At 39.2% G+C, this 21,730-nt stretch overlaps 1 protein-coding gene across 5 annotated transcripts in view; it reads left to right on the top strand.

Moving 5' to 3' along the window:
- The window catches only part of Gad1 (glutamate decarboxylase), an 89,893-nt gene extending 68,638 nt beyond the window's left edge, over window positions 1-21,255 (top strand). For all 5 annotated transcript variants that reach the window (XM_073987044.1, XM_073987047.1, XM_073987049.1 and 2 more), the window contains 3 exons: window positions 10,121-10,199; window positions 20,401-20,745; window positions 20,839-21,255. In XM_073987044.1, the coding sequence (XP_073843145.1) occupies window positions 10,121-10,199; window positions 20,401-20,745; window positions 20,839-21,012 (598 nt within the window). In that variant the 3' untranslated portion in view covers window positions 21,013-21,255. The remainder of the gene's footprint in view (window positions 1-10,120; window positions 10,200-20,400; window positions 20,746-20,838) is intronic.
- The last annotated feature ends 475 nt before the right edge of the window (window positions 21,256-21,730 follow it).

Raw genomic sequence — 21,730 nt, 5'->3', positions numbered from 1 at the left:
AGATGAGCAAAATCGGTCCACACCTCCCCCACAAAAGTTCAAAACTCTCGAAGGCATTAACCGAGTTTATCCATAATTAACAGCTGCTCTCGAATCGCTTTGACTTTTTGTCGCAAGAACTTGTAGTCCCTGTCCCCATTAAGAGAACACAATTTTTTTCAGGGCCCGAAAGGTGTATACATCCCCTATGGCACCATGTGTAGTGGCTGAAACGCACTACAACTCTTGAACGCGTCAAGTAATTCAGTCCAAAATTTTCCCTTCGTAATGTTTTTTTTTCCAAACTTAGCTTAAGTTCGAAGATGAACCATATCGCTCCACTCTTTCAGAAACCTCCCCCACAAAAGTTAAAAACTTTTCGCTAAAATGGTGTGCACAATGACACTCGAAGACAGTAAGCGATTTGGTCCATACTTTGCACATCGTGACATTTCTACCTGATTTAGATCAGGTTCGACTTTGGTTTATAACTGTCCACTACTTCATGTACCTCACACAGAAAATTTTGGAAAAGTGCAGTTTACGATCAGCTCCCGAATCACTTTGTTTTTATTGCAACAACTTGTATTCGCTGCCCCCATTACAAGGGTGCACGTTTTTTTATCGTGCAATTCAATACTTCTTACTATCATACTTCCCTATCTCTTAAACAAATCAAAGATTCGGTCCTAAATTTGACCTTCATAATATCTTGTCCAAACTTAGATTAAATTCGAAGATGGGCAATATCGGTCCACTTCTTCGGGTACCTCCCCTACAAAAGTTCAAAACATTTCGCTTAAATGGTGCGCACAATGATCTTAAAGGCAGCAACCGATTTGGTCAAAGATTCTTAAAGGGCAAGTCCACACATGCTGGGAAAATGGAAGCTTTAAAAAATCTCTACGGTCACCATATGCAGTGCATATCGTAATATTTCTGGAAATCTTAGACAAAGTTCGAAGATTGTACTTATCGTCCACTCTTCCGGTACCTCCTCCCCCACTAAAGTTCAAAAATATTCCTTAAAATGGTACGCGCGATATCTCATAAACTGAGCAACCGATTATGCCCAAACTTAGGATGTCGTAATATTTTGTCCAAACCTAGTTGGAGATCGAAAATGCGACATATTGGTCTATTCTTTAGGGTAAAACCCGCACAAAAGTAATGTAACTCTATAAATCAATTTTTGATTTGATTTTTTTGAGAGAGGCATACAAACTTGCCGTTAAAATAAACAGAACGATGGGCCGGCCAGCAACGCGATCCAGAGTCCGCGAGTTATAAATAAAGTATTAAGTTCCTTTTAAATTTAAAATATTGTAATGCAGAAGAAATTCCGATCCCCAACAGCACATACCCATGTATCAACAAACAACAAGAGTATCACTTAAATATCAAGCCTGGGAATTTAGCAATTTGTCATTTGCTGTTTACATTTCGATTTGTATAGCTAGCACAGACTGTCTAGTGAGCTATGAATATTTCCATTCAACCACCCACCAAGCCTGGCGAGGCAAATACATTGCGAGTTCATTGTTCATCAGGTGTTTGAATAGCTGCTGGCAGATTAAAGGGATTAAGAGTTGTCAAAGTTATGTTGTTACAAACAAAGTGCATTTACGGCAGTTAAAAGACAAATAAATGAAGAAAATGGATTTCAAATGAACAGGGGAATGACACACATAGAGGGATGGGTGGGTAAATCAGCAGTGAACCCGCACAATATTTTCATGTGAAACGAGGGATGAGGGTATGAAATGCCAACTTACCTTAAAGGTTATGCATTTTTCAAAAACCTAGACAATTTATTTGAAAGCTTTTAAAACGTTTTTCATTTCTTTAAATTTGTCCTTTAAGGATAACAAAACAAAAACAGTCAAGGCAACACAAGGATTTGCATGTAAATTTCTTGCTGGCGATAATGTGGAGATTTAAATGCAATAACAGCAAATGTTGGCATTTTTAATAAGATGCACTCTGATTTAGAACATTTGCTTCTTCCTACTTTTCATCCTTATCCATCTTTCCAAAACCCAATGTATTGATACTTTTTGTGGCCAAAACTTCCATTTTGGTTTTTGTTTTTAATCCTTAAATGGTCGAGGGCATTTCATTAACATAACTATCCATCATGAGACTGGAGGTTGATGTTAAAATGCTTTCAGTTTCCAATTTGTTGGGGGTACAATGGGAGTGAGCTATTCAAAGTAACCACTAATCCTAGAAGGATTTTTATTTCTTCCCTGAGTGTGGAGAGTGGAGCTGTTTAATTCAAATGCCATCATCGGCAGTTGGCTGTCTAAAGTGCTGAAGTGTTTTGTGGTTGCGTAAGAAGTGGAGGTACTTCATTGTGGCATCTTTTTTTGTGTTTTGTTAAAGCTCTTTTAGTGATGGATATGGGAATCAATAATTGAAAGCCTTGACAAGTGAATTTTCCCAAATGAAAAGCCTCGTTGATGGGTGCAGAGAAGACTTTGATTAATGAGGCAATTTTATAGTGTGCCCGAGGTTGAATTTGATACAAGGCAGCTTTTAATTTAAGTGATTCGTTGTAATTTTAGGCAATTCTTTGCCTAATCAAATTTAAACAGTTTCTAATGGCCTTTGTTTTCATTTTCTTTTGGAAATTTTGTGGTGAAGAAAATGTTGTGCAAGATGATGGAAGAAATCCATGTCTCATTGTTTTATATTGTTTTCCATTGTTGTTTTTCAAGTGTGCCGTTGAGAGGTAATTACTTGCAGACATTACATGATTTATGACTGTGCAAATTGTTGGTGACATTGAACGACCCTGCGGGTATTGTTTTATGTAAAGAAGGTTTTTAATTTTCGAAACATTCTAGAAAAATATCAAAGAGTCACAACATATATGACCATGCAGAATAATTTTAGGTGACAACCCAATTTTTTCGCAGATGTCATTGGTAGAATTGTATAAGAACAAAAAGAAATGGTGTTGACTGTAAGCACCCAGCAAACCAATCTTAACGAATGTTTTATGAAGTGGTTGACATAATTTCGGAGAGAAATCGAATCGATTTCGGTTCGATTTTTGAACGAAATCTGAAGAAAATCCTTAGGAAATTCGGAAGGGAAATTTATTTACGACATTTGCTCCGAAATCGGAGAGAAATCGGTACGAAATCTGAACTATTTCCCCTCCGAAAAATCGTTTAGAAATCGGAACGAAATCTAAAAGATCTTGCTTCCGAAATTGTTCAGACGTGTTGGACATCCGACATTTGGTTTGCTGGGCATACACATTAGGGTGGAGCGATTTGAAAACCTTATTGGGCCCTTCGAGTTTCTGATTCCTGGGACTGTACTGAGCAAAAAAGTCCACTAGACCATATGTCTGCGCTGAAAATAGATTCTCTCGATTTTGAAGTTTTTTAACCATGTTTTTGGATACTTTGGCATATAACAGTCACACCATTGAGATTTCCGATCCAACGCTTAGACAAGAATTATAGCCAAGACAAGAATTAAGAACTCTCTAGTACATCGCAAAAGCATTGGAACGCTCCTTCAGGCAGTTTTGTAGGATGTGTCGGACATCCGACATTTGGTTTGCTGGGCATACACAATAGGGTGGAGCGATTTGAAAACCTTATTGGGCCCTTCGAGTTTCTGATTTCTGGGATTGTACTGAGCAAAAAAGTCCACTAGACCATATGTCTGCGGTGAAAATAGATTCTCTCGATTTTGAAGTTTTATTACCCATGTTTTTAGGTATTTTGCATATAACAGTCCAACCATTGAGATTTCCGATCCAACGCTTAGACAAGAATTGTAGCCAAGACAATAATTAAGAGCTCTTTAGTACATTGCAAAAGCATTGGAACGCTCCTTACGGCAGTTTTGGCCATGTGGATAAAAAAACTTCAAGTCAAAATAAGGAGACTTAATTTTCGCCGATTTGATGCCGTTGTTGTTGTTGTTGTAACAGTGTTTATTATTGTATGTTTGTGTGTTCGTTCTTCTGCTCAATATCTATCTCCAGTTCCAGGAAAGTGGCTGCTTCGATGGGATGTAACTACAGATCCACTGGAGTTAGGCGACTGCAATATCCCGAGCGTAATTGAGGCAAAACTACTCTGGTTTGTCGTGGCAGCTGGCGCTTCTCAGATGCTATAGATGGGGGATGTGCTCCGAGGACTTTATTCAATACTGTGTCCATGTGAATTCTATTTTAAACCTGCTTGATATGGCTGTTGATCTAGGGATTCTCTCCTGTATCGTTGGACCTCCCTATAGAGCGTACATATACTTCCTGATGTGCCTCAATGTGTCGGGCCTACCCACCAGATAGTGATTGAGGTGGCTCTCACGATAACACCCGAGCAAGTACTGCAACAAAAGTATCTCATTGTGTTGCTATACTGGAAGACTCTTTGCCTCCTCATGTAGATGCTCCATTCCGGGCGGCATTCTGACAACTTTGAATCTTTTTCCATTGTGTATCACATAAATTCGGGGACCAAAATAGAGCCGCATAGCTTACCAAACACCGACCTATCGCGTTATATGTGGCCAACAAGGTTTCTTTATCTGCACCCCAAGTGCTGCCGGCTAGGGACTTGAGGACCTGGTTCCTACTTTTCTGTTTGTGGCAGATAGCTGTGGTATGCGCGCACGACTTGAACGTGAATGTGACCCCTAGAATTTTTGGACAATTCTGCTACCATCGACCACAACATTCAACTCTCTTCCAAACTACGGCGTCCATGTGGTGAACAGAGTGGCTGTAGATTTTGTGGCGGAAATCTGCATATTCCTCGCATGGAAAAAGGTGGTACGAATGGCGTCCATACATATAATTGACTATCCAACGTTTCAAGCTGGGCGGGAAGGTTGTATGCTCTATGTCCTCAAACAGCGTGGAGTGCCAGACTGTATCAAAGGCTTTTGATAAGCCAAGCGTCACCATCACTGTTATATCACACGTCGGTCTCTGGTTGAGTCCTTGACAAATATATGTGGAGATGACGTGCAGCGCTGTTGGCGTGCTGTGCCGCTTACGGAATCCATGCTGATGATCGGCAACTGGATAGCTATTTCTGATACTGTGGTAGACGAAGGCCTCAAGGGTCTTTCCTACGAGCGACAAAAGCGAAATAAGCCTGTACGATTCACTTTTGCTTGCATTCTTACCTGGCTTCATTTTCCAGTATTCGGGAACTATGAGGGTGGCTAGCGACAAGTTGAGAACTTTAGTGAGATACTCCACTCCCGACTTCAGCATTACCATGGAGATTCCATCAGGGCCCAACGTTTTGGATGATTGAACATCAACATCCTGAACATCATCCATTGTAAACTGTGGTGATTTATCCTCGGCAGGAAGAGATCTGATACGACGCAATACTCTTCTCTTCGCCCTGTCACTCTCGAGGTGCTCGACAAACTGTCGATTGAAATATCTTGAGCACCCCTTCCGGTCAGTCAACGTAACGTCGCCGAACATGACTGATGTCCTATCTTCCCTCCTTCCAGAGTTCGAGGTTGACCTAACCGTTGCCCACAATCCACTTATACCGTCTCCAATGTTGCAACTCTTCAGATGATTTAACCAACTTTTCCCGCTTATACTCGCAGACCAGCCTCTTACCTTCCAGTGTCAGTTCCCTGACTATGGAGTCATTGGGGTTGGCTCGACGAAGCTCATCACGCGCATTTGCTTATCCCGTCGCCTGTTTGATCTTATTTCGGGAATTCGACGAGCGAGCGGCTACAGTAGAAATGTTGTCTCGGAACGTCCTTTTTGCTGGCCGTTGATTTAACCACTTATGCTCCGCTTATGCTCGCCGACCAGCCTGTTAACATGCAGTGTCAGCTCCCTGACTCTGAAGTCATTGGGTTTGGCTCGACGAAGCTTTCAACGCTCATTTGCTAATCCCGTCGACACTATTGGGAAGTGTGGTCTTACTTAGGGAATGCGACCAGCGATCGGCTACGGTAGAAATGTTGTCTCGGAACGTCCTTTTTGCTGGCCGTTGATTTAACCACTTATGCTCCGCTTATGCTCGCCGACCAGCCTGTTAACTTTCAGTGTCAGCTCCCTGACTCTGAAGTCATTGGGTTTGGCTCGACGAAGCTTTCAACGCTCATTTGCTAATCCCGTCGCCTCTATTGAGAAGTTTGGTCTTACTTCGGGAATTCGACCAGCGATCGGCTACAGTAGAGAGGTTGTCTCGGAACGTCCTTTTTGCTAGCCGAACATCAGAAGGGTTGAGCAGGTCTTTGAAGCGGTGTTTATTGAACTCTCTGAAACTGGCCAATTAGGTTGCCAATATGTGGTATTGGATAAAAACCACCCAGCTGGAATGAATACAAGACAACAGTATGCCGAATGAAGAATAAACAAGTAAAAAAAGTATCCGTTGGCTTTAGCGACTGAGATGTACCCTTAGCCTGTGAGAGTAGAAACTTTCGGTAGCATGGACTTGTCGACAACAAAAATAGTATCGCTGTAAACATGACCACAAGGAGTAACATCATCGGTCATACATTTCTAAAGGATCTTCGAACAGACCCTAAACTACACTTAAATAAAAATGTTGAACTTTTGTGGTAGAGGTAAGGAATGGACCTATATAGTCCATATTAGAACTTTATCTAAGATTCGCAGAAATATTTTGATGTGCAAAGTATGGATCAGTTCGGTAACGGGCTTACCCTACGGAGTGGATATGGCTCATCTTCGAAATTAAATTTTGGACCGAATCGGCTGATCCGTTTGAGGGTTATCGTGCCTTCCAGCCACTGCAAATGGTGACATATGGGGATTTTACAGTCTTCGGACCATTTTCTCATGAAGTATGGACTTGCTCCTGAAAGAAACTTCTACTGCCGCACTTTTCCGAAAGGTTGTGTTGGAGGTATCCGAAGGAGTTGACACGTATAGTCCATATTCGAACTTGATCTATGTCTCGTAGAAATTTTACGATGTACAAAGTATGGACCCAATCGCTTACTGCCTTCGAGAGTTATCGTGCGCAGCATTTTAGGGAAAAGTTTTGAACTTTTGTAGGGAGGTAACTTAAGGAGTGGACCGATATGGCGAATCTTCGAATTTAAATTAAATTTGGAAAAAAATTACAAAGACAAAATTTTGTACGAATCGTCTGATACGTTCGAGAGTTTTCATGCGCTCCAACCAGGCGGACAGACGGACGAACAGGCATTGCTAAATCGACTCCAAATTGTCTGAAACGGATTTCGTCCAAACATACTTGGGATCTATAACCATTATTTCGATGAGACACAGCATGCCCGTATGAAACTGAACCCAGCAAAAATTCGGATCCGTTAGTCATTATGTAAGCCATTGCAAAGTAATGTAACATGTTAAAACTACTTACTTCACTACTTACTAAATAATGCGTGTGTGTCCTACTACAAATCCTAAGGTTGTGTGTTCAATCCTAAGGTTGTTAACAAAATAAAGAACAGATGGTGGTCCTTATGTAAGCGTTCAAACAACCCATAATGTCCGTACGCGTGGCACTGTGTGTAGTGTGTGTCGGCTACAAATCAAGAGTTCGCATGATCAAATCCAGCAGAGAGCAAAATAATAACAACTAAAAAGTATCAGATATATACCCTCAGCCTGGCCCTTTTTGGAAGTATAGATTTGCCGACAAAAAATATGTATTTGGTTTGAAGCTCACAAGTGCTGGGGAGGATATATTTGAAGGAATGGACCGACGTAGTCCATTTTGAAAGTGGATCTTATTTTGGAAGTCATTCTTTTCGATAGATATTGAGCCACCAGTCAAAACCTAAAAATGTGAACTTTGACTGCGATTTATTTAAAAATCCCTTCAGCGATTTTTTTCTTGTTTTTGTATTTTTATCATCTATGAACAATTACTGTTTCAGAATCCTCAAAAACTTCCCACTTGTAAGCGGTTTTTAAATAAAATTAGTTAAGGCGCACCGTATGTGACATTATTTTATAAGCTGGCGATAAAGTCTATATCTCCAAAAAGGTAAAACCTACGAAAATATTATAAAGATCAATCTTGTAGAGAATTTTCACTGCTACAACATTTTCTTTAGTTCCATTTTGATAGGGCTTGCGGTTTCCCAGCAAAAAACTGAAAACTTAAAATCGTAAAACCAAAAAAACCCTACAAATGTGAACTTTGACCGCAATTTATTTCAAAAGCGCTCCGGCGATTTTTTTCTTGTTTTTTTTTTCATTTTTCTCATCTATGAACATTGTAGTTTCAGAATCTGCAAAAACTTCCCAGATGTAAGCTCCTTTCACCATGTATATTGGCACCACGTGTAGTGGCTGGAGCGCACGGTAACACTCGAAGGGATCAGCCGATTCGGTCCAAAATTAGCCCTTCAATATATTTTTTCCAAACTCAGTAAAAGTTCAATGATGAAACATATAGGTCTACGTTCTACAAAGGCCAAATTTTCAACTGAATCGGGTGATTGATTCCTTCGAGAGTTATCGTGAGCTCCAAGCAGCCAGACAAACGAAATTGACTCCAAATTGTCTAAAACGGGTTACGTCCAAACATACTTGGGGTCTAAAACCATTATTACGATGAGGCTCGTTTTGCCCGTTAAAAGTGTATATTAGGGCGGCCCTAATTTCTCCAATGCTCGCCCTAATTTTTTTCCTTGAACTAAAAACCTTACACCGCAAAAAAAAATCGGCGATAAAAACAATTATCAAAGTAAAAATGCAACTGATAAAATATTTCACATATTGACTAAAATATTTATCGATTTTTATATTGAACTATTAAAATGGAATATGCGGAATATTTTGATAAATATTTTTGTCAATATGTGCAATATTTTATCAGTTGTATTTTTACTTTGTGATCAAATAATTTTATCGAATTTTGTCAATATGACAATTTTTTTATCGCCGGAAAATCGATAAATTGTTGATTGAATCTTTCAAATTTTATCAAATGCCTAAAATTTTTTTCTGTGTATATATGAAATTTTATGGGGATCGGTTAACATTTACCCCAGAATTTTTACGAAAATTCCCTAAAGGCCGCAATTATGGTCCAATCGATGAAAAAACTTTACCAGTTCATTGTGGTACAAAACGAATTCTACAAAAATTCGTGAAAATCGTATCGGATTTTGATTTGATGTACACAGCCAGAGAATTTTGTAGCACATTTTATTACCTAAAATCTGGCCTATAATCGTGTAATATTTTTTGCATGGATATCAGGGTTAAAGTCGTAGATATCCGAAGAATATTTCCTCAACCAATTTCTTTTCAAGGCAAACAACAAGTTATTCCCGCACATCCCTCCATGCTTGAACATCACCAAATAAAAAATCATTTTAGTGTGTGATTTTGCAATCAGTGATATCTCACTTTGATGATATTAAAAACATCAACTATAAGGCAAAGCATATGCCGGCTGTTGCGATATCTTTCCTGGCACGACGACGAGGATGAGGACGAGCAGTGATAAATTTATTTGACTATTAAAAACAGCCACATAAACTCCCCCTTAATTGTTGAACTGAGGACACATTGAGTCAACCATAAGTAGCTCCCAAAGGGATGTTTAGCAGATATGGTTGTGCTTTTTTTCGAAACATTGAAGGAAAACAAAAGTGGAGGACAAGCAACCACCCTCTGTGGAAAAAACAAGGGCAAAAAGGGGAGGGAAAACTCGTCTAAATTCAATTACAACATGCCGAGATGCGGGTTCAAATCTGTTGGCAGAGAACAATAACAAATAGAACGGGTGGCATACAGGACACAAAAGTAGAAGGAATAGCAAAGGACAAGGACAAGTAAGGATAAATGAAGTGTGCGGGATCCCAAGAGCGTGCTGTGAATGTTGTGTGGATTAGTGTTAATTGTTTATAATTTGTAACAGAATGGCATTTAATAAGCAAATACATGAGTACTGCTGCTGCTGCGATGTACTTCAAGCTACTTCGTGTCTCTGTTACAAAACAAATATCCCTTTTTTCTGCTCCTCATAAATATATATTTGTTATTTGACTCTTGTGAATTGATTCCCATTTTGATTTGATTTATTTTTTGTGTATAATTTTATTGTGTAATTTAATTTCCATCTAATTTGACTCATTTGTGGTTTGCTTGTTCTTGTTCTCTTCTTCATTGCAGAGCTGATTCGGTTACCTGGAATCCACACAAATTGATGGGAGCTTTATTGCAATGTTCCACAATACATTTCAAGGAGGATGTAAGTATTCAAATTAAAGATATTACCAATATAATTTTTGTTTACAAATTATTTTATTCTCTGAAGAGGGTTTTAAAAATGAGAATTTTTCGCTAAACAATTTAAGTTATTTGTTTTCATAGAAGAAATTTGAAAAATTGTAAATATTTTTGCCATTTATTTTAGACACCGTAATTGTGTTTCATTCTTTGCATTTTAACCCACCATTCATTCCTTCCATCCACCTCAAAAGATGGAAAAAACTTTCCCTTACATTGTAACATCCCTGGCATAGCTTAGCACAGTACACAATATGCTCCGTCATTGGTCACAGTTGCCACTGATGGTATTTGGCGTAACAAAATTACTTTTTAAGGAATTTAATTAAAATTTCCAACTTGACTTATTGCTTTTTCACCAACACACACCCACCGATATCCCTCTGCATATTTTGAAAAAGTAGAAGACCGAACAAGTGTGTAACATTTGTTCCACCAATAAAAGCCGAATGGTGGTTGTTGATGGTTCTGGAAAATTTCAAATATTTTATCGAACAAAAGATTGTGACCATTATTCAATTTTTGGTTTTTATTAAATTTATTTAGATCGCAGCTGTAAGAATTATTTAAATGGTAACTTTATATATCGAATGAGGTAGAAAAAATGGCCAATGTTTCCAGCCATAACGGCCAGATAGCTCTAACAAATCCTACGAGGACAAACCAAGTGTATGATGAGCACGATAACTATCAAGAGAAGTGATAGATATTAGTCCATCATTTGCATATCGTAATATTTCTCTCAAATTTAAATTAAAATTCTGAAATTCGGAATGAGGGTCAGTAATGGAGAGTTAGGAAGAAGTTCCAAAGGGTTTTTGAGAACTGGAAACTGCAAGTGTAACAAAAGTACTAAAAGTTACTAAATTTAATACCAATTGTATATGTTTAGATAAACTCTTGGAATATGGTATATGGAAATGGTTTGGGAAACTCGTACTAATGTGTGCGGAAAGTAGTAAATGGTACTAAATTTAGTACAACTAGGATTTGTGTGAACGGATAGATCTGGAAACCTGAAATTTGGAATTGGGGTTACTGTTGGTAGGAGTGAGATATGAAGGTACGAGGGAAGTTCGGAAACTTCTTAGCCTAGAACAAAAAGTGCGGTATAAACGGAAAAAAGTTAAGTGTTTTGGAAACTTTCATCTCTGCGAAAGAAGAATGTGTTAGGTGAAAGTGCTCCTTCATATGCAACAGTAAAAAATTGGGTTGCTGAATTTAAACGTGGTCGTACAAGCATTGAAGATGAACCACGTAGTGGACGTCAAAAAACAGCAACAACAACAGAAATTGTAGCCAAAGTGCATGATATGGTATTAAATGATCGACGAATAAAAGTGCTTGAAATTGCTAATATCATGGGCATCTCAAATGATCGAGTCCATTTAATTTTGCATGAAGAACTACAGATGAAAAAGCTTTCTGCAAGATGGGTGCCGCATTTGTTAACAGTCGATCAAAAATGCATAAGAATGAACATTTCTCAAGCTTGTTTGTATCGTTTTAAGTGTCGTTTCATAACTGTTGATGAGACATGGATCCACCACTATACTCCAGAGACAAAAGAACAATCCAAACAATGGATGAAGCTGGAGGAAGTGCCCCAAAGAAGGCAAAAACAATTCAATCGGCTGGTAAGGTTATGGCAACGGTTTTTTGGGACTTCAAAGGTATTTTATTGATTGACTATCTGCAAAAGGGTAAAACAATAAATTCCGAGTACTATTGCAACCTTTTGGATCAATTAAATGTACAAATTCGAGAAAAACGTCCTGGCTTACAACACAAAAAAATAATTTTTCATCAAGACAATGCACCAGCGCACAACAGTGTTTTAACAATGGCTAAAATCAACGAATTAAAGTACGAATTGTTTGACCACCCACCTTATTCTCTTGATTTAGCTCCTTGCTGGCAAGCGTTTTACCTCACAGTTGTAAACCACTATTTTGAAGACCTTGAGGAAAACTATTTTAATCAAGGGATAGAATTGCTAGAAAAGCGTTGGTCTAAGTGTATTGAAGTTTCAGGAGATTATATTGAAAAATACAAATATTTTTGAAAAACTATGTAACTATTCCCCTTCATTGATAGGCTAAGAAGTTTCCGAACCGCCCTCGTAGTTTTGAAAACTCGTATTTGTGTGTACGAAAAGTACTAAATGTTTTTGGAAATTCGAACTAAAAGTACTAAATGGTACTAAATTAGGTACAGTTTGGATTTGGGATAGAGTTGGAATCCTTAAATTTGGAATTAAGATGACTCTTGAATTTTAGGGTGACGTAGGGGATGAGATGAGTCCAGGATTTATCTTGGTTCCTCTCGCATCTCAAGTGGACACTGACCTCCCCGTGGTGTCACCTGGGGAGCTGCCTTTAACACCCGTTAAAGGTAGTGAGTTAACATGTGCCGCGCGTTCACCCATAAGAACGTTAAAAACTTGGGTTTGGGCGCCGAGTTAGTAACCCTCCCCTAGAAAAAGCAGCCTACTATGAAAAAACAAAAGAAAAGAAAAACAAATCCCTCTAAAGTTGACGACCCCCGCAAACGTTTTAAGGATCATTATCTGCGAATCTGCACCTGGAATGTTCGCACTCTTTATAGAGAAGGTGCAGTCTTCGCATTGGCAGACGTACTTGAAAAATACAAGGCCGATATTACTGCCATACAGGAAATACGATGGAATGGGAAAGGCGTCACAACAACACCTAAAGGTGACGCACTGTATTATAGCTGCCATGACATAAAGCATGAGTTTGGTTGCGGATTTGTAGTTGGTCAGAGGTTAAAACACCTGATCTCCAGCTTCACACCCGTGAATGAAAGACTTGCTACAATTCGAATAAAAGCAAAATTCTTCAACATCAGCTTTATTTGCGCTCATGCTCCCACTGAAGACAAGGACGAACAGACCAAAGATATATTTTACGAGCGCTTAGAAGAAACTTATGACCGTTGTCCTGCCCATGACATTAAAATTATTCTAGGCGATTTTAATGCCCAAATTGGAAAGGAGAATATCTTTGGCCCAACAGTCGGAAAATTCAGTCTTCACAATGAAACATCTGACAATGGCATGAGGCTGATAGAGTTCGCAGCTGCAAAAAAACATGGTAGTTAGCAGCAACAGATTTAAGCATCTCGATATTCACAAGGACACCTGGCTGTCGCCAGATCAAAGAACAAGAAATCAAATTGATCACGTTGTGATAGATGGAAGACACTCATCCAGCGTGTTGGATGTGCGCTCGTTCCGAGGAGCAAACATAGACTCGGACCTTTACCTAGTTGCAGCAAAGGTATGCACCCGGTTAAACGTAGCAAACAAAGTACGAACAGACACAACACGAAAGTTATACATCGGTAAGCTGCAATCACAAGAGACAGCCACAGCATATTCCACTCAACTGACCCAATTGCTTAATGAAAGCGCTTCTCGTGCCGATAACATATCAGCACAATGGCAAAATATTGTCCACTCCATGCAAACAGCCGCAAAATCAGTACATGGATACCAGAGACCTCCACCAAAGAATCCATGGTATGACCAGGAGTGCCGTGCTGCTACCGAAGAAAAAAATGCGGCATATAGGGCTACTTTACAATCAATAGCAACGCGTAGCGCACGACAGAGGTATCGGGAGAAAAGGAGAAAGGAGAAACGTCTTTTCCGCAGGAAAAAGAGAGAGAGATGGAAAAAAGGGAGTGTGAACAAATAGAGATGTACAGGAGACAGAACGATGTCCGAAAATTCTACAAAAGAGTGAAAAATCAATCTGAAGACTTTGGTACAGGCATATCCTCCTGTAGAGACCAGCAAGGTAATTTGGTAACTGATACAGATAGTGTGCTCAGGATATGGAAAGAACATTTTTCCAAACTGTTGGTATCCGATAGCAGTGAAGATGGCGAAGATACCACAGATCCAATCCCATAAGATGGTATTGAAGGTAAGGATAGCAATAAACCAGCTGAAGAATAATAAGGCAGCAGGAGCCGATGGCTTACTGTTCGAAACCGGAGACGACACGCTGATAAGGTGTATTCATCAGCTAGTTAGTACCATCTGGCAGGAAGAACGAATACCCGACGATTGGAACCTGTGCCCCGTCCATAAGAAAGGAGATAGGATTGTATGCTCTAATTATAGGGGCATAAGTCTACTCCCGATTGCCTACAAGATAGTGTCAGGGATATTGTGCGAACGACTAAAGCCTATGGTCAACGAGATATGAATGAATTTGGTATCCCCGCAAAGCTCATTCGGCTTTGTAAAATGACTTTAACTGACACGAGATCCTCAGTTAAAATAGGAACGAACCTCTCCGAAGAATTTTGTACGTTTTCCTGCTGGAAAAGGTTATTCGAGAGGCAAACGTCAAAAGAAGTGGCACAATCTACAGCAATAGCCACATGTTACTTGCTTATGCTGATCATATAGACATCATGGTACGATCAGTAAAAGAAGTAACAAATACCATTATGAAGGTCGAAGGAGAACCTGCTAAAGTGGGTCTGGCGGTAAACGGCGGTCCGCTACTTCGTATGCGGAAAGGATATAAAACACAAATAAACAATATTTAATATGGAAATTCTGAACACTGAATCTTAATTCCAAATTTCAAGTTCCAGCTCTATCCGTTTACCCAAATTCAAATTTTACCAAATTTAGTATTTTTTCCAAAACTACCTCAATCCTACACTTCAACAGTCACCTAAATTGCAAATTTCAGGGTTCCAGCTCTATCCGTCCACCCAAATCTAAGTTGTTTCAAATTTAGTACCATTTAGTACCGTACCGTCCGTACCAACAAATACGAATTTCCAAAACTACCTCAATCCTACAATTCGACTACTTACTTACTTAGCTGGCCCATTACATAACATTTGTTCTATATGCCGAAATAAGAAAAGACCTCCATTTCCCTCTGTCTATTGCTTCTCTTTCTGGATTACCGCGCCTTGTCATCTCTTCATCCACTTGTTTGCGCCATCAATTCTTTGCCCTGCCAATTCTGCGTGCACGACCTAGCGGCTCACATGTATACGCCTTTTTAGCGGGTTCATCATCGCTCATTCTTATGATATGGCCTAGCCAACGCAATCGTTGCATCTCGATACGTTTAACTATATTGATGTCGTTGTATAGCAGATACAGCTCGTTGTTCATGCGACGTCGATATTCACCGTCAACGCAGATTGGTCCTTAGATCTTTTGAAGATTTTTTATCTCAAACACGCCAAGCACTGCCTTATCTGCTTGCGCAAGTACCCAGGCTTCGGATCCATACATCAGCACGGGTAGTATCAGTGTTTTGTAAAGCGTTATTTTTGTTTAACGAGATGAGGCTTTGTTTTTAAAGTATTTACTTAAGCCAAAGTAGTATCTGTTGGCCAATACAATTCTTCTTTTTATTTCACAACTGATGTCGTTAGTTGTGTTTACGGTGGTGCCGAGGAAATTATAGGAACCAACTTACACAGTTGGTCCAAGCTTATACTTTATACTTTTTGGTTTGTACTTTATACTTAGGCCATGTTAACTCGATTAATTCAATTAATAAATATTTTATAGTTTATATATTAATTGTTCAAAAGTTGTTTTATTTTCACCTATGAAGAGCTATTTGTTATTATGCTCTTCTTTGACATTGCTTCGAACATCTTTGACCAATAGGACCTATGCAGAGTCCTATAAGGTAAAGGTGATCAAAACCAAGCTAACCAATAGAGGTAAAAACGTTGTGTTCGCACCACCGCATCGCTTATAAGCCATCGCCTTCTGCTCACCTCTTGCGAGGGCCACTCGAAATCCTTCTGGCCTAGGCAACTTGCAGTGTCGCCAGGCGTCATTTGACATTTTTTTGACCAAGTGTTGGGTTGTTTAAAGTGGCTTGAAAAAATCACTTTGCAAAAACAAATGGAATTTACTTGTGAACATTTTCGTCCGATAATTTTTCATAACTTTCGACGTGGATAATCGCGGCAAGAGTGCATCGATCAAATTAAATCTTTGTGCTTCGATAAAGGACTATCCTAGGTTAGATTTGGAGATGTGCAGTCACTAATTTGTGACTGCGTCACTCGGAGAGCTTCCTCTCCATTGTGATCATCCAAGGAAAATAAAAGGAGAGTACTGTAAAGACAAAAGATGATAGAAAAAAGAGAAGGGATGCAAAATAAAAAGGAAGTAATGAAAAAGCATATAAAATAATTGAGTAAATTTGAAAAAAGAAGAGTAGTTTTAAGGAAGAAAAAGTTTGGGTGTTGATGGTTGGAAGAAATTTGAACAATCGCGCCAGAGATACTGTTCATACAGGGCACTACGAGTTGCCTGACACTTAATGCTGAGGCTTGGAGGCCTTAGATTTAGCATTGCGTTCAGAGTAGCTTTGGGTCTGCTCCTGGTTGCTCCAGTTATAAGAATCGAGGCTGCTCTTTGCACCTTGTCTATTTTGCTGGATGCCGATTTTTGGAGCAGGGAGTGCCACCAGACAAGAGATCCATAGGATAAGATGGGCCTCACCACGGTGTTATACAACCCGTGTATAATCGATGGGTTTAGACCCTAACTTTTTCCAATGCAATTCTTGCATTAATAAAGTGCAATTAACCCTCTCTTCGCCCTCTCCTAAGAATTCCTATTCCATCATAATTGACAGTTCAGGATTGCACCCAGGTATTTTGCTTCGGACGAGAGCTGAAGCTGCACTCTATTCAGTGTTGGTGGAACAAAGACGCCGAGCATACGCTTCCTAGTGAACATTACCAGTTCTGTCTTGGTTGGATTTACTCCAAGGCCGTTAGCTTTGGCCCAACGCGATAGCGTCGATAAGGCTCCTTGCATAAGCTCCAAAATGGTGGACGGGAACTTACCGGATATCAATAGGGAGTAGCCACAGCAACGACGAGAGCACTCGACCCCGGGGGTGCCCCTAGCTACTGTTTTCCTAATTTTTATAATTCTGCATTTTAGCATATTATTTATCCAACATGTTAGGGTTTCAGGTGTGTTAACTTTTTTAAGTGAGAGGTCAATGGATTCAAGTTGTAGATTGTGGAAAGCTCCTTCTATGTACACAAAGTCAGCCAACGTAAAGTTTGAGTTTTCCATGTTTCTCTCAATATAACATACCACCTCATGCAAAGCAGGTTCCACTGATTTGCCTTTGATATAGGCATGCTGCGAGTTGCTACATGACTGCGTTTCTACATGACTATTAATCTCCAGATCGACCAATTTTTGGAGAATCTTAAGCAGAAACGATGGTTTTCCCGGTTTGAGAATGTAATTAACTTCTACCTCTTTCCACAGACCTGGTACACACGAGAGAGTCAAGAACACCCTATAGATCTCCTTCAGGGTCTGATATAAACGTGACGATGCGAATTGAAGCATCGCCGGTGTTATACCGTATGGTCCAGGAGATTTATATGGTTTGAAAGTGTTGACAGCCCACTTAATCTTATTTCTGCTAATAGGATCCGAATCCACAGCCGCTTGGATTTGAAAGTCGTCACACTCACTGTTGACGGCATCCGCATCCTTACAGCCTGGGAAGCGGATTCCTGCCAAGAGGTTAAGAGTCTCTGCACCAGAGTCCGTTCACGCACCATCTTGTTTCTTGATGTTCCCGATGGATTTAGAGTCCTTGAAAAGTAATCTTCGAAACCTAGCTGCGTCGTTGACTCCTTCTATTGACTCACAGAAATGTAGCCAAGACTTTTTCTTTGCTAGCCTTATTTCCCTCTTGTATTTATTTAAACTCATTTTATAGGTATCCCAATCAATGCCGAGTTTAGTCTCATGCGCCCTGTTATACAGTCGCCTGGTGGTTTTCCTAAGTTCGCCAAGTTCCATCTTCCACCACACCGGCTGAAATTTCTTACCAGGGAAGGTTAGTGGACAGGATTCCTTATGGCAGCGGAGAAGAACGTTTGTAATGTTATTTACGGTCCCATTAAGTTCTTCAGCTGTTTCTATGTTAGTACAAAGAGTCAGCTGAGAACTAGTTCGGGTCTTCAAAGGCATGTATACAGATGATAGTATTGTGGCCATCCACGTACCATGCTCCATCCTGACCGTGCACATGTCACCGTTGGTGTAATTAGATAGAAAGATTAGATTTAAGTCCTTCGAAAGACGTTTATAAGATGGATACAGGTGACGAATCATGGAAATATGCGTACGAACCCGAAGAATAACAGTAATCGCCAGAAGATCCTGCAGAAGCGTTCAAAAACCATGTTTTGGAGGTGTCACAATCAATCCAATGTAAATAACACAAAACATGGTCGTATGTCAAACTGTCCTGAACACGTTTAGGCCAAAAACTGTCAAACTTTCCAAAAAAATCTCAAATGACACCTGGCGAGACTGCGTGTTGCCTCGGCCAGAAGGTTTTCCAGTGACCTTTGTATTCTTCTTGTTATCGTAAAATAGGACCTTTTTTATACCCTCAGCATTTATGTTAACGAGGATATATACACTTTCATACGGGCAAAATGTGCCTCATCGAAATAATGGTTTTAGACCCTCAGCATTTATGTTAACGAGGGTATATACACTTTCATACGGGCAAAATGTGCCTCATCGAAATAATGGTTTTAGACCCCAAGTATGTTTGGACGAAATGTGTTTCAGACAATTTGGAGTTGATTTAGCCATGTCCGTCCGTCTGTCTGTCTGTCCGTCTGGCTGGCTGGTACGCACGACAACTCTCGAACGGAGCAACCGATTCGGTCCAAAATTTGGCTTTCGTAATATGTTGCCCAAACTTAGTTTAAGTTCGAAGATGGGTTATATCGGTCCACTCCTTCCGGTACCTCCCCCACTAAAGTTCGAAAATGTTCGGAAAATTTGTGCACACGATAACTCTTGTAGGGATTAACCGATTTGGCCCACACTTTGTACATCGTTATAGTTCTACCAGACTTAGATGAAGTTTAAATATGGACTAAATCGGTCCACTCCTTCGCGTATCTCCCACACAAAATTTCGGATAAGTTCAGTTTAGGACCTGCTCTCGAATCGCTTTGATTTTTGTTGTAGCAACTTGTATTCACTGTCCCCCATATGACGGTACAAGTTTCATAAGGGGCTAGTCCATACTTCCTGAGAAAATAGCCTGAAAGATGCAAAAAACCCCTATGACACCGCGTGTGGTGGTTGGAGCGCAAGATAAATCTCGAACGGATCTGCCAATTCGGTCCAAAATTTGGCCTTCGTAATATTTTGTCAAAACATAGTTTAAGTTCGAAGATAATCCATGTCTCACAAAAATTCAAAAATCTTCGGAACAATATGCGCACGATAACTCCTGAAGGGAGTGACTGATGTAATCCATTCTCTGCACATCCTAATATATCTGCCAGATATAGATCAGATTCGAATATGGACTATATTAGTGCACTCCTTTGGGTACCACCCACACAAAATTTCGGATAAGTTCACTTTAAGAACTGCTTTCGAATCACTTTTTTGTTGAAGCGATTTGCATTCGCTACCTCCATTACGACGGTAAAAGTTTTTTCAGGAGCAGGTCCATATTTATTGGGAAAACATCCCGAAGGGTGTAAAAAGCCCTATGTCACCATATGTGGCTCTCGAACTGTTCTACCGATTTGGTGCAACATTTGGTCTTCGTCATATTTTACCCAAACTTATTTTCATGGGGCAATACCGGTCCCCAACTTCCGGTACTTCTCCCCAATATTTAAAAAAATGTCATTAAAATGTTAGGACGTATCAGTTGAATGGTGCAACCAATTTGGCCCAAACTTTGGATCTCCTAATATTTTGTCAAAATTAAGTTTAACTTCTAAAATGACCCACATCGGTCCTCCCTAAGGGTACCTCCCCCACAAAAGTTCAACATTTGGGTTAATTCCTAATCCACATTTATGTCGACAAGTTCAAATGTTGAAAAAGGGCCACAAAATTCTGAAGAGACGCTAAATACATTCTATCTGTCCGTAGATGAAAGTTTCAATTTACATTGGCTGAGGGTATACCTCTGTCGGCAAAGCCGACTGACACTTTTTTCCTAGTTCGTTTATAGTTTCCACAATCTTTGAAAACTTATATTTCTGTCAGCTGCTTTATTTTATTATTGTTTATTCGCCGACGACCATTATGCCCTATTTCCTCTTCTTTCCAGGGTCTCTTGATCAGCTGTAATCAAATGTCTGCCGAATATCTTTTCATGACAGACAAACAATATGACATTAGCTACGATACGGGTGACAAAGTCATTCAATGTGGTCGTCACAATGATATCTTCAAATTGTGGTTGCAATGGCGTTCCAAGGGTACTGAAGGTTTCGAACGGCAGCAGGATCGTTTAATGGATTTGGCACAATATCAGGTGCGACGAATTAAGGAACAATCAGATCGTTTCCATTTAATAATGGAACCTGAATGCGTTAATGTCTCATTCTGGTATGTACCAAAGCGATTAAGAGGTGTACCCCATGATGATAACAAGGAAAAGGAACTGGGAAAGGTAAGTTGATGAAATGAAATTTTTCTAATTTCCACTGGAACGATTTTCGATTTTATTTACTAATCTCATATTGTGTTTGTATTTTCCCTTTAGATCTGTCCCATTATCAAGGGACGCATGATGCAAAAGGGCAGCCTTATGGTTGGCTATCAACCTGACGATCGACGACCCAATTTCTTCCGTTCGATTATTTCTTCAGCTGCTGTTACTGAGGCTGATGTTGATTATATGCTGGAAGAAATCCATCGATTGGGAGATGATTTGTAAATTTGTTTTTATTTAGTAGCGATTATAAGTTAATTTGTTTGCCGAGAAATATTATGAAACAAAGTGTTTCAAAATCAATAGCCGGAAGAAAATATAAATATAATTTTTAGTATAATTTGGAATTTAGACAACTATTTAAAACAAAAAAAAAACACAAGTATAAATATAAGACAAACATCAAGAACAACCAAGATATATCCTTAAGGTAAAAGCATATCACATTAAACAAAAAGGAAATAAAAATCATAAAATATCAATAACAACAATTTTCATCATATTATATTTTTAGTTTTTCAAAATTAGTTTTAGCTCTAAATATAGATGATGAAAATTGGATGAACAAAATAAATTTGTTTAAGGTAAACATGTATATGTTCACAATTTAGGTTTTACCTCAGTTGGGAGTAAATTTAGTGTTAAGGTTATGATTTTACTTTGATTTTAAATATTTTTTCGAAATTTTCTTTAATATAATTTAAAGTTATTTGCGGTTTGAATCCAAAAAAGTTTATACCTTTTTTAATCAAATTATGTTCGTTCCTCGTGTTCAGTTCTAATTGAGGTATAACCATTAAACAGTGAATATTTTCGATTATTCTTAAACAAATTTACTTTGTCTATAAGTTTAAACTACAAATACATACTATTTACATACATACTCGTACATATGAAACATATTCACATATGCTATTATAAAAGTAAAGATAAAAAGTTAATG

This window comes from Musca autumnalis, unplaced genomic scaffold, assembly GCF_047663935.1.
Source record: "Musca autumnalis isolate F117 unplaced genomic scaffold, ASM4766393v1 scaffold_4, whole genome shotgun sequence".
Taxonomy (NCBI): Eukaryota; Metazoa; Arthropoda; class Insecta; order Diptera; family Muscidae; genus Musca; species Musca autumnalis.
This window is presented reverse-complemented; position numbering and strand designations above follow the sequence as displayed.